A 12903-nucleotide genomic window follows, 5' to 3' on the forward strand; every position below is an offset into this window, starting at 1 on the left:
CCTTTGTCACCCAAATCCCAAAGCCCTACACAGACACACCATCTTCAAATCAAACCTCAGTTGTTCCTTGTTTGGAACTCAGCCCTCACAGTCCTCAGGTAGCTAATGTAGGATCCAGGTAATAGCTTTGTTTTTCTGCAGCTGGCAGTATAAAACATGTCCAGCACTCCTGTCAGCCCAGGAACCCAGCAGACCTAACCAAAAGCAGAGCAGTCAGTGCCTCAGCGGAGTCAGGGCAAACCCGACCCTCTTCATCAGCACACACTTCCAGGGCCCTGGCTGCACTCTAACCAGAGTTTCTGGCCTCCAAACTGACTGGGGCATGATGCCTCAGGCGAACAATTGGCTCAAAGCAGACCCATTGGATCACTTCCCAGACGTGTTTTTTGCTGCACAGGTGCAACACAAAGGCACATTCATGTGCTCGTGCACACTCATCCAGGGAAGCCTGTTACAGCACCTGGCATCCTGCTGAAGGCTGTTGGAATGTAGCTCCTGCAAAAGGGAAAAGTTCCCAGCTCACTTGGGCCACCTGGGAGCCTCCAGCCCATCTTTTCCTCCCATTGCCTCCCGTGTGCAGGTCTCAGAGTTGACAGCAGGGGGTATGAAATGCACAGGTATTGCCTGCCAGGCTTCCTTCTCCATCGTGGAACGACAGATGCTGACCTCCCATGCTGTAGAATGCCAGCAAGCATGTAGGGTTGTGAAGCCTGGTCTCTAAGCAGATAATGATAATGATAAATAGTAAATGCTAACCACAAAAAACATTAATTATTTCCCTGCACTTTAGTGAAAGGAAAAGCTACTGAAAAGGTTCATCATACATAGTATCTTTCAATGAGTCCTGAGTCACAGTATGAAATGCGAAACATCTATTATTAGGCTATTGGTTTTGGGGTTTTTTTCCCCATCAAGTAAATTTTAATAGTTAAATAAAACATGACAGTACAAGGAATGGCACATCTAGCTTGATTTCTAAAATATCTTAAACAACTGAAAAAGAAACTGAGGCTCAGGGTTTTAGTATTTGGTGTACTCACAATGTCAAGCTCAGGACATTTCAACCCATAGGTGCCTAATTAAAGGAGCAAGAAAAATAACTATAACAGGGAAATGTCCTGTAAAATTAATCTCTGCATTATAAATAAAGATGCACCAGAGGAAATCTGAGAATAGGTCTTAACTTCCTGTCTAACGAGAAATAGATGATAACTATATATAGAGAATTTTAGCTTTCCTATTTTGGCCAGCAAGAAAGTAAAAAAGATGTGACAGACTGCTTTTGTTTATGAGGTTAAGCTGACAGTCATTTTCAGCAGTGTTGCCACTTATGAGAGAAGGCACGTTCTTTATTCTACTCGTGGAAAACAGTTATATAAGAATGACCTGTATTAGATTAGATTTTCTGCTTTAGAGCAGTGCAAATTCAATATTCACCATCTACCTGAATTTAATTCATTATATGAATGGCTGCAACACACAGAGTGAGAACCTTGATGTGCGGTGTCACCAAACCAGAGCACTCTTTCATCTTGTATCCAATATAATACCCTGTGTATATCAATTTGATTTTAACTAGTGGCTGTCATCATAAAGCAGCTCTTCCATTTTATGTCAGAATTCCCTAGGCACACTAGACAAATTGGCTCACACAAAGCTGCTTCATGTGGATTTAACCAGATCGTTGTAGTACTGGCACCTCTATTTTTCCTGTGTGTGAAACATAATCTCATTGAATGAATATCTTTTCTGTTCTTTATCTATAGCCATATTTTAGCATTTTGAATTAGCCTAAATCTGTCTCTAAAATAGAGCAATAGTCCCATAGCTATGCACACCTCTCTTTATGAGATTTTGACTCTTAAATGGCTGAAATAATCCATTTTCTTCCAAAACCCTCTACCCTATCTAGTGCCCTAGACACCTGCTATTTTTACCCCCTGCAGTAAAAAGCACCAATAAACATGGCAATATGTTAATTCATGTGATTGTGTTCATAAAACAGCCCTGTTGAAGCAAAGAAGACAAAATAAATTGAAGTTGGGCTGTCACCATCCATTGTAGATCAGGCTTCAGCAGCTGAGGCTGCTTTTGCTTAGAGCTCTAGCTCTAGTGGGCTGTGTTAACCTAAATATTATGGTGGGATGAACATTGCTCGTGCACAATGAATTATTCTTTGTCTTCCTTCCAAATGCTTTCAAGTATACATAGCTTTTCTCACATTCTTGTTAGAAAATGAGTAATACTTCCTGTTTTGAGACATCCAAACCTTTTTAAAATTCTGTATTTCACATAAAGTGAAATAATTTTACACATTTCTGTTATCCTAAACAAAAAGATTATTTTTGCAAGTAAAATTCTCTTAAAACCAAGCATTTCTGATCTAAAGCAAATGTATTTTGGATTTAAAGAAAGCTTCACTAGTATACATTTTTTTTAAGTATACATTTTTTTTAAGTTATGCATGACCAGCTTTTTTGTTTATTGGGGAGAGATGAAGCACCAAGGGCAAACAAGCAGGAATACAGAAATTACATCCACTTAAAGTAAAGAATAAAGAAGGTTAACAGTTGCATATTCCATTCTGACTTAAGGGTCTTCAGTTTTGAGATGTCTGTGCCAGGCAAAATAAGCATGATCACTGAAGAAGTGTGCTAACATAAGGCAGTATATAATTCGGTGAATGTCAAAATTTAACATTATGTATCTAAGACTTCCAGTATTTTGAACAAGAATCTTTGCTGTGAAGTTTTTAATCTAGATGTTACTGCTTAGTTGCTGTCTGTGAACACATTCTTTATCTGCTTCAGTGTAGTTCTACTGACAGGTCGATGTGTACTCTGTCACCTGAATGAGATGCTGCTCTAAGAAGGACATTTTATTTCTATTTCAAGATACTTTCAGTCCCTGTAGATCTCTTTCCAGTACTTCACGATATTGATTAACTGCAAAGAAAGCATTCCATGTACATGTTTTTTGTATTGTTGTGTGGTCCTCAACAGTCTCTGTGGTCTCTTTAACCCCGTCAGTTTTTCCAAAATACTCAGCATAGAAACAGAATCCATGTCCTTCAGTACAACCCAGAGGTAATAAGACAGCCTTTTGGTCCTGTCTCCTTAAGGGAATACTGCAGGGGGGATATTGAATAGTGCTTACAACAGCTCTTTGTGTAGCTTGCTGTTATTTATGGGTATGCATTCCTGGTCATAATATGCAGCACAGTTGAGAATCAAAAAAATTATTCATAAAGTGGCATGGATGAAATATAGTAGCTTTTCCATAGTGCTGGGACAAATGTTCCATACTAACTGGGGAGCTAGAGCATATCGTGTTGAGTGAACATCAGAAGCGATCCAAGTCTCCTGTCCTCAGCAAACTGACATGCGATGCACACCTGGAGCATCTCTGAACTTCCTATCCAAGACCAGGCAGAACAAGCAAAGGGAGAGGCCCCCTCCTTGACAGACCTTGACAGACCATTTTCAAGGAGATTAGGTTTGCTAGTTTAGGATGTAAGGACATTATTTAAATAGACACTGGTGATGAAGAATTGCCATACACCTTTTCTTTATTGTTTGAAGAAAAAATGTAGATAAATATATGAGTGCTTGCCATCACTGGGTGTGGAGCACTAAATAAAGCACATGAACACTGAAGGCTTATGGATCTGGATGGTATGATTTCTTCACTGAATCAGAGAGACTCCATCACTGTGCCATATCTCTGCATTTGCTTCATGCATCAGGAAGTTAGCATTCAGCAAGACTGGGCACAGGAGGGGTGTTTCAGATCTAATGGGCTGAAATACCATGGTGCTGCACCTAGTTCATGCTAGAATTTTTGCAATGGAAAATACTAAAACAATAACTCACTGCTGTTTTCAGGAATTTCTTCTTGGTGAACTGCATGTGTGTGGCTAGAAGTTGTTCCTTTTAGTTATTCCTAAGGTCTCCCAATTTTGTTTGCAGAACAAAGATCAAAAATGTTTATACAAATAAAGTTAGCAGTTTGGTATGTGAAATTTTGCCTCGGTGTCCTTTGCTATTAATCACAACAAAGACATGAAGATGGAGAAAAAAGTATGTTTGCAAATATTAAAACATTGGATTTGGACTATTTGAGAAAACAGAGCCACTGTGAAGCTCTCCTGAACTGATTACAAAAATTTAAAATAATTCTGGTCTTCTCATTTAGTGCTTCTGAAAGGAATAGCAAGGTTTTGTCACTGCTATAGTGATTTTCAACTGTATGCATGTCAAGCAATGAGCTCCCATTAAAATGAGATATCATCTTATTTCTGTCATGGGGAAACTGAGGCCCAGGTCCCCACTCTCCCACTCTGCCCCTCTGAGCTAGCTCAGATTACTTGCAAAAGTCATCCTTCCTTAAGGATGTAGGTGTTGAAAAATCAATACTAGATTATGTTCTTTGCTATTAGCCTGAGCAGCTTTTTCTCTTTCCCAGAACTTTGTAATGTGCTGTTGTATAGAGGTCATCTTTCTGCCGAATTGCTGAATAATCCAGCAGGGTGCAGGGCCGAGTTCCCTCTCCACAAGCAGAGAGACAAAAGTAAAAGTCATTTCTAGGATACAGATAAGACTTCATTCACTTTTGTCACCTCTACATCAAAAAGATGAGCAAATTGGAGAATATTAAGTGGGGAGCAACAAAAGACATTCACAGACTGAGGAGACTGATGTAGGTTGTAAAATATATAATGGCAAACATATTTTTGATGTTTCCAGATTAAAAGAAGGCAGTGCAGGGGTTTTTTGTTGTTTTGTGGTTTGCTTTGGTTTTCCTTAAATGCATATTGCAATGGCCACTAGATGAGCTGGAAATTAATTTCTGCAGATCCTGGTCTTTGTTATTCCATTTCAACTGAGGTTCATTTCAGCCAAGAAAGAAAATCAAGGCACTACTTGCTGACAGAACTTACATGTTTTATCAATACTGGATGACCAGAATTCAAGCGGAGTTATATCTTTGTTGCACTGTTTAAAATTGGGCCAATTTCCTTTTTCTGTCTTACTAGAAACAAATATATTAAAAAATATCCATATAAATAAATATAAAAGTCTATCCACATAAAAGCCTATAAGTATTTATAAGGTATACACTAAGAAGTTACAGGAATTGTTATAAATTAAGTAGTTTTGTTTAAGTTCATAATTTTCCCACATGCTTGAATAAAACCATATTATGAATGGAGAGAGCAGAGCTTCAAGGTTGGAACCTACATGCATTGTTTATAGGCACTATTCACACAGTTGCCAACCTTGTGTGATGGAAATGACTCAAAGCACTGCCATCTCTTTTGTCCTTGTACTATCATTTTAGCTAGGCAACAGCCAAATAGGCCACTTGTGTAGATTATGTAATTTTGTCCCAGTCATAAATAGGACAAACACAGGACTCCCTTTTATACTCCTCATGATGACTTTTTCCTTCTGTGTCCTTCTGAGCATTTCATTGCTCATGAGTGGGGTTTCTTACTTTTTTTCCAAAACTTTTGTTTATTCTTTGTGCCTGTTACATTTGTGTAGAGTCACACTGGAATGAAACTCAGACCTCCAATACAAGAGAGTACACTTTATTATGAAAAACAATTTCCTTCCAGGCACCCCACCATCCTGCATTACCAGGTATCACACTTCCTTGGTGTTTTTGCTTTTTTTTTTTTTGCAAGAAGGGCTTTAATCCCTGAAGCAGAATCAAACCTGTGGTGTCTAACATGTGATGTTGTCAGCGAGATTCACCTGACTCCGCCTTTGCCTTCCTTTTTGCTTTACCTGTCTTGGTGCATTTGCAGCATAGCTCAATGCCCCAGTGAGTGATCTCCCTCTCTCCCTCTCCCTCTCTCTCTCTCTTTGCAGGGGTATGTAGTTGATGAACACGCAGCCATGCAAGCTCGATGGGAAGAAGCATCTAGAGAAACAATCAAGAAGACAACCAAGCCATGCCCCAACTGCAATATTCCAGTAGAAAAAAATGGTGAGTTTATTAGATATCTTGTACTTACCTGTCTTTTAAAATTCATTTTACAGTGTAAACTTATGAATATGCAGGTGTAATATGCATGATATTATTCCAAAAGGAGAAGAGCACAAACAGCTTGAATGTGTCACCTTATCTAAATTATCTTGAAAAACATTAACTCTAAATCACTTAGTTCTAAAACCACTAATTAAGCCTCACAAAATGTCCAGGTATTTTTTAGATAGGAGAAATGGAGCATTGGATGTATTATTCATATGACTGGATATCCTGCTAGTTATCTAGACTTTCCATTATCACTGGGAAAAATAGAGATTTGTAGGGAAAAACTCATCTCCCGATGAAGCAGAACGTACATAGGCCAGAAGATCACACCTGAAAGAGGGGTGTGAAGAATTAGTCCTGCTGTAGATGTCTACACATTATAAGGCTGAATTTGGGTGAGATTGATCCCAACCCAGCCACATGCCCATGGTAGAAGAGCAGGTTAGAGGAAGCAACATGAGTCCTGACAAAGCGTTTGCATTAATCAGTGCTTACCATGTAGGAAGAAAAGTAAACTGCTGGCACTGGGATCTTTAAAATAAAAAACAGGAATGGTAAATAGGCTGTACTTTATAGGTTAATACTGTTCCAAGACTTAATTGTATTTATGTTAATTAATAAAAATATATTAACATGATTGCCTAAATATTATACAAATGCAGCATGCTTCCCAGTTTTGTGGCATTCACATGGGACACTGAAAACAACAAATAAGACACTATGGATGCAAGGGGAGAACACTTTGAGCAGTGACACTGCAGAAATATTACTGGGGAAGAAATAGGACAAAATCCTGAAATCTGGGGTTTGATGAAAGAAAAGGAAGTTGGCAGATGGAAAGTGGGAGATACCTTCAAGCACAAGAAGCAGAAGGAAAGAAAGCTTGAATTGAAGAGTGGGAAGGTGAGACAAGATTTGGCATAGTGTGGAGAGCAAAGTGGGCAGCAGAAGAGAGATAACGAAGGCCTAGGTCAAAAAATTATTTACAGATTTGTAGAACAGACTGAAAACCAGAAGATTTATTCTGATTAGAAACAGACAAATGATAATGGTGACTATTTAGATTTCAAGAGTTTTTGCACAGCCAAACAAAAACCTGGTTAGGCTTGAAGGAGTGGTAAGACCTTTACTTTCTCTTAGACTCTGAGCCCCCTACTTTAGTTGCCCTGCTTTGAGCAGAGTTTTGGATTGGATGTTCTCTTAAGGGACCTTCCCACCTCAGTGATTCTGTCATTTTGCAAATAAAATCATGAAGCTTAAAAAGTGCAGTGTTTGCCTTCTTCTTTGGTCATGGGTACTGCACATGCCAGCTTCTAGGCTGCCATTTGTAAACTTAAAGAAGCACTTCAGAGCTGCCAAAGTACAGCTGCTGTCAAGAGACTGACAACTGTATCGTGATGTCTGCCAGCAGTCCTCATTTGAGAGGAGTACAGACTCCACACAAGAGAATAATTCTGCTTTCCTTCCCCATATTCTGTGGACAATGTCTTACAAGGGACAGTGACAATGCCAATAACTCTTCTGTAATAGCCCATATAAACTACAGGCATAGTAGAATATTTCTGGATGCCAGTAACTTTCCTGTAATAGCTGAAGTGAAAGAGACAAACACTTTCCCACAGTGAAGGCCCCCATCTGAGTGAGTTTAGAGGCTCATCCATGTCTCTCAGAGGGCTGCTGTACTCACAGAGCTGTAGGTCCTATTGCTTGAGGCACTCTTCACTCTTGACTGCTGATCTCAGCTGCCATGCAGCAGAGAATAACAAGATTTATGCAGCTTAGCAGGGAGGGCACATGTTTTCCAGAGGGCACCCAATGGGTTTGGGTCCTGCACCAGGACTGAGATGAGTTTTACCCGGTGATGGCTTAATACAAACTGTAAGAGAGGACTGGATCTAAACTTTAAATAAACTGGAACATGGAGGTTGGCCATTTGTATGTTTGCATTTAAATAAGATAAAAATCTTTCTGGCACATTGCATTTCTTACACAAAGACATAAACTGACAAATAGACCTTGCTATCACAAGTGGTTTTCTCTCTTTGTCAAGTGAAGCAGACAGGCCTATTTTAACAAACCAATTCTTGTTTGTTTTTGCCTTCTGAGAAACATTCTAGAGTGGCATTTTTAAAAGCATGGTGTAAGGGCAGCAGCTCATACAGTAGGGAACACACACTCCATGTACCTCCCATCACCATCTGGAGTCAAACCAAGATGACATTTCAGCATTTCTTCATGGTGCATGCTTTTCTCTCAGTTTGAATCATACAAAAGATCTCTTTGTGTGGTAAGCAACATCATTTCAATTTGAAGTGTATTTCTGTAATGACCTTTGACAATGTTAATGTTTATATATTACAAAATAAACTTTTGATCAAGGTTATAAGCAGAGAAATTAAAGCTACTCTGGTGGTATGGAGAAGTAAGAAACCCAATATGCAAAAAACATGATCAAGAGACTGCTTCACTAAATACTAAGAAGGTCAAATCAACTTAAATTACTAATGTCATTTTTGTGTGATCAGCAGTCAGCCACCAAAGTCTTTATCTTCTGATTTACCAACTTTGCAAATCTTGAAAATCTTCAAATCCAAATTCAAAAAAGGATTTAATTTTTTTTTATCTTCTGGCTCACAGCTGGTCTAGCGTAAAGTAACCTTGAGGAGGTACCTCCAGGACTGCTTTGAAAGGCCACAGACTATCATCTCTTTTCCTTATCCCTAGCATAGTGTTTTTAATTTCCTCCTATCCCTGCAGTCCCTCAAGTGAGAAATGCACATTAAATCCCAATAAGAGAGAAGTAGCAGGTTTTAGAAAGCCCAGGGAAATATTCGTTGGGTTTGAACTTTTATTAAATCATTTACTTAGTTGGTAAATTAGTCTCTAAGAAAGTTGATTTTAATGCTCTTAATTGTTGATTAACATCTCTAAGTGTTTTCCAAGTATCAAAACCATTCTGTTGCTGTTTTGCAGGTGGCTGCATGCACATGAAGTGTCCTCGCCCTCAGTGCAGATTTGAGTGGTGCTGGAACTGTGGCCTGGAGTGGAACAGAACCTGCATGGGAGACCACTGGTTTGAGTAGCAGGGCTGAGGCCATTCCGTGTTGCTGCTAAAGCTTGTTTTTATCGGGGTCAAATTCTGAACCACTTGCTTAAACAAAAATCCCAGTGGTTTTAGGGACACAGAGTTCAGAAGCTGGCCTAGTTTGTTGGCTTTTTGCTTTATTGCATATGCAATCATACCAAAATCACATTGAAGTTATGCCAAGGCTTTTAAATCCAAGTTAAAAGGGTAATTATTTTAATGGACAGACTTGCTCATCGCGGTACAAAGAAGGGTAAATTACAACTTTTTGAACTTGTGCAGTCCATCAACATGGACAGTTGGCAGGGTTACCATGAGGAACCTTACTTGACATTTATAGTCAGGAATCCATAACTCTTGCAAGAAAGAGCAGCCTGCATATGTGTGTGTGTCTGAGTGTGCGAGCATCAAGGAGGGGTGGAAGATATTTCCTGCATCATCTGCTTTTTTTCTTCGACCACTTCTTCGCTCATTCAGCACAATTTTTGATTTCAAGGCAGTATTTCTTAACAGCATTTTTGGCAGAGGGAAGGCTGTGGGTCCTTAGTGTTTTCTCAGGGTTTCTTGCTAACAGGTTTTCTGCAGGGTTTTGCTTTCAAATGAAATTTTTATGGAAACACCCAGCTTTATGCTATACTTGTGCTTGTGTATTTGTGATACACAACACAAAGCCAACCTTCCTACTCATTATAGACTTTGTTACCATGGGAAGATTAGCTAAGGATGCAGTTTCAGCCCTGTCTGTGTCTGTTGGTGCAGTGGTGACTGGATCCAATTGTGTGTTGTGCAAGCTGCACTCACAGGGCTTCATTTTTCTTGTACTTATGGAATGCTTTGGATGCGGCAAAATGAACCAGGAGGAGACTTCTCAGGGCTTTTCTCTACCATGATTCTTCTAAATTGAATTAGAATGTGGGTATGATTCTGAAAATATATTTATTGCTCTAAAGGTGTGGGGCAGAGGGACAGCTTCATTTTGCAATGTTAACACAGTATGTAAAGTTTAATAGCATTTCCAAGTCTGAAGAATTGTACTGTTTGTGATCTTTACATTGATGTTTTACTCTGAAATGAAATGGGTAATGTCCACATACAACACACCATGTAAGGATTTGCACAATTTAGTTCTGGGAAAAAAAAACGCACAATAAATAAAGTGGTCAAAATTTTAAACTTTTTTTTATTTGAATACAAAGTAAGCGAGTACAAAAATATTGGGTGGGTCATGCATTGCCTTGACTGATTCAAACTCCCAGCTGAGAGGCTAGCCCTTTGATCAAGACATAATGTTAGCACAAAATAAGTTCCACAACCATGGTTTTCTTTTATCAAGTTTGAACTAATATTTTGTATGGCGTGACTGTAGAATCCTGAAAACATGGGTGGGCCTCATATCAGTGCAGAGCATGAAGCCTGAGGCATGAAAAAAATCCCAGGCTCACTGGAAAAAATGTCCAATTGCTAAAAGCAGTGGAATATTCATCTGTCTAAACTGGAAGTAACAATAAAAGTGTAAGGAAACAAAAGAATGAAGGCATGAAGTACCAAAAATGAGAGCGTGAACTGGTAGAATTAAGAAATTGAGAAAGAAAACAAGTGACAATGAGAAGACAATGGACATTTCCTAATGGTAATTTTCCTGTTTGGCACTGCTGAACTAAAATTTATGCAGGAGTATCTACATTGAAGTATAGGAATGCACTTGAATGCTTTATTTTGTCTCAACAGGGGTATTTTACTATGAGCTCTGATTATCTCATTATTTGCTTTTTCCTATATCTGGGTCTATTTTATAATTTATATGGCTAGTTTCCAACAGGCTAGGGGGAAAGTAACAATGCTTAATTTTACTTTTATCATGTGTTACATGGGAGTTCATCACTGATTCATCATCATATTCAAAAACATTCAGAGCCAAAGTCTGAATCTTTCTTTTTTTTTTTTTTCCTTTGGCGTCTTTCTCATATAGGAAGAAGTTATTCACTGTAAGGCAGTTTCACTGAGTTAGAGCCTGACTTAACATATTCATGTTTAAATTGTTACATAGAAACATGTGATTTATGTCCCTGGATCAGGGTTCATTGAAGTCAATGGACTACAGAGCAGCTCCTGCATTTCCTTCTGGCTGGGAAGGGCATTCCAGGCATGAGTCATAAGGCTAGAATAGAAACACCTCTTTCTTGGAAGAACGTGTCAGAGAACAGGATTCTGGGCATTCGTCTGAGACGTAGCAAGGGCAGGAAAGGAGAATAAAGGAAGGAGTTCCAGCATTGACTCAAGGTTGTGTCACACAGTCCAGATTTTGCACTCTGCTGAAATAAATGTGTATTCTAAGGAATTTAACAGAACATGTCCTGATCTTCTCTGTGTTAATAATATATGTATCCATGCATACATGCACAAACTTTGAGATGGTATGGGGTGTTAATCTGATTTCTCTTTACTCTAAAATTCTGTTTTCACAATCTAAAGAGCATGAAAATTCAGGATTAATGCTCTGCTGACACTGCAAGAATGCTGGAATTCCTATAGAGATGTGTGAATTGACCCTAAAATGTCCTACACTGGTAATTTTTTTTTTTTTTTTTTTAATGGAAAGTTCCATTTAAAAAAAAAATCTATTTAAAATGTCTTGAAAAAATCCAATTTATTTTGCAATTTGATGCAAAACAGAACGGAACAAACCAAGTTTTCAGTGTCTATTCAAACTGCTCCTCTTATTTCAGCTCTGAAATATCAGAGCAAAATTCACCTCACTCCAACTTTAGCTCTCTGGCTGGCTCAGTAGCTTCTGAAGCTTGTTGTGCCTGTGCATGGTGGAGTCTGATGCGTTTTAAGTACAATTGCTCATGGCTAGAGTGTGATGGCAACATCCCTGCCAGAGACAAGGCACAGCTCCAGACAGGATGCACATGACCTGTTCTGTGTGCTCCTGCACACTCTTGGCTCGGTTGCTGCATGAGGAGGGGAATCTTCCTTTTTTTAAAACTTAGAACGCTGGCATTGTTTGCTGGCATTCATGAAGGCAGCCTTGGCAAACACTTCCTCAGGGCTGGCACGCACATCTCTGGAAGTTGTCCTGGGCAGCCGTGGAGGGTTAATGAAGACAAACAGGACTCAAGCATGAAAGAAGGTAACCAACCTGAGGGCTTAAGCAGATAAAAAGTTTTCAAGAGTTTGTGGGTTTATGTTCTCTCCTAGCAATACACTCTGGAAAAAATGACTGTACGTTTAACGTAGAACTGTATGTTCTAAGAAGGTGATTTATTGTAGAGCTATGAAGTAAAAAACAAAGTCTGTACCTTTTCACATCAAGGTTTGGCTTTGTTAATTGAATTCTCTTTACCTTGAACCTTCTTCATCTTTCAGATTAAAACAATTACAGACTTGTTCTCGGTACTGCAATCTGGGATCCTTTAGTGCATGTTAAACGGATTAAGTACAGAATGTATGCTTAAATATTCAATAATAATTATCATTGTAATAATTCAGCTCTATATCTACAATGAAAATCTCTAATATTTAATTCCAGCTAGAAATGAAATACAAATACCAAGTATATTAGGAAGAAAATACATAACAGTTTGGGTTCCTCAGGAAAAAGCATATGTTAAAGTAAATAATACTCTGGGAGCTGTGACTTTGGCTAAAATATCATTTATATGTCTGTCTTATCTTGTCACAAAACACAGTCCAAATTATTTCATTTTAAAGGGTACACTTTAAAGAAAAAACTCAGTAAATGGCACTCCAGAAGAAACACTATGCTGCTGATG

The 12903-nt window shown here is 38.7% G+C and overlaps 1 protein-coding gene across 1 annotated transcript in view; it reads left to right on the top strand.

Moving 5' to 3' along the window:
* PRKN (parkin RBR E3 ubiquitin protein ligase) overlaps positions 1-10293 on the top strand; it is a 683114-nt gene extending 672821 nt beyond the window's left edge. The window contains exons 11-12 of the mRNA XM_041404442.1: positions 5877-5994; positions 9016-10293. Coding sequence (XP_041260376.1) covers positions 5877-5994; positions 9016-9125 — 228 coding nt within the window. The 3' untranslated portion in view covers positions 9126-10293. The remainder of the gene's footprint in view (positions 1-5876; positions 5995-9015) is intronic.
* The last annotated feature ends 2610 nt before the right edge of the window (positions 10294-12903 follow it).

The sequence above is a fragment of the Onychostruthus taczanowskii genome, unplaced genomic scaffold (genome assembly GCF_017590055.1).
Source record: "Onychostruthus taczanowskii isolate IOZ18803 unplaced genomic scaffold, ASM1759005v1 scaffold21, whole genome shotgun sequence".
In the NCBI taxonomy this organism is placed as follows: Eukaryota; Metazoa; Chordata; class Aves; order Passeriformes; family Passeridae; genus Onychostruthus; species Onychostruthus taczanowskii.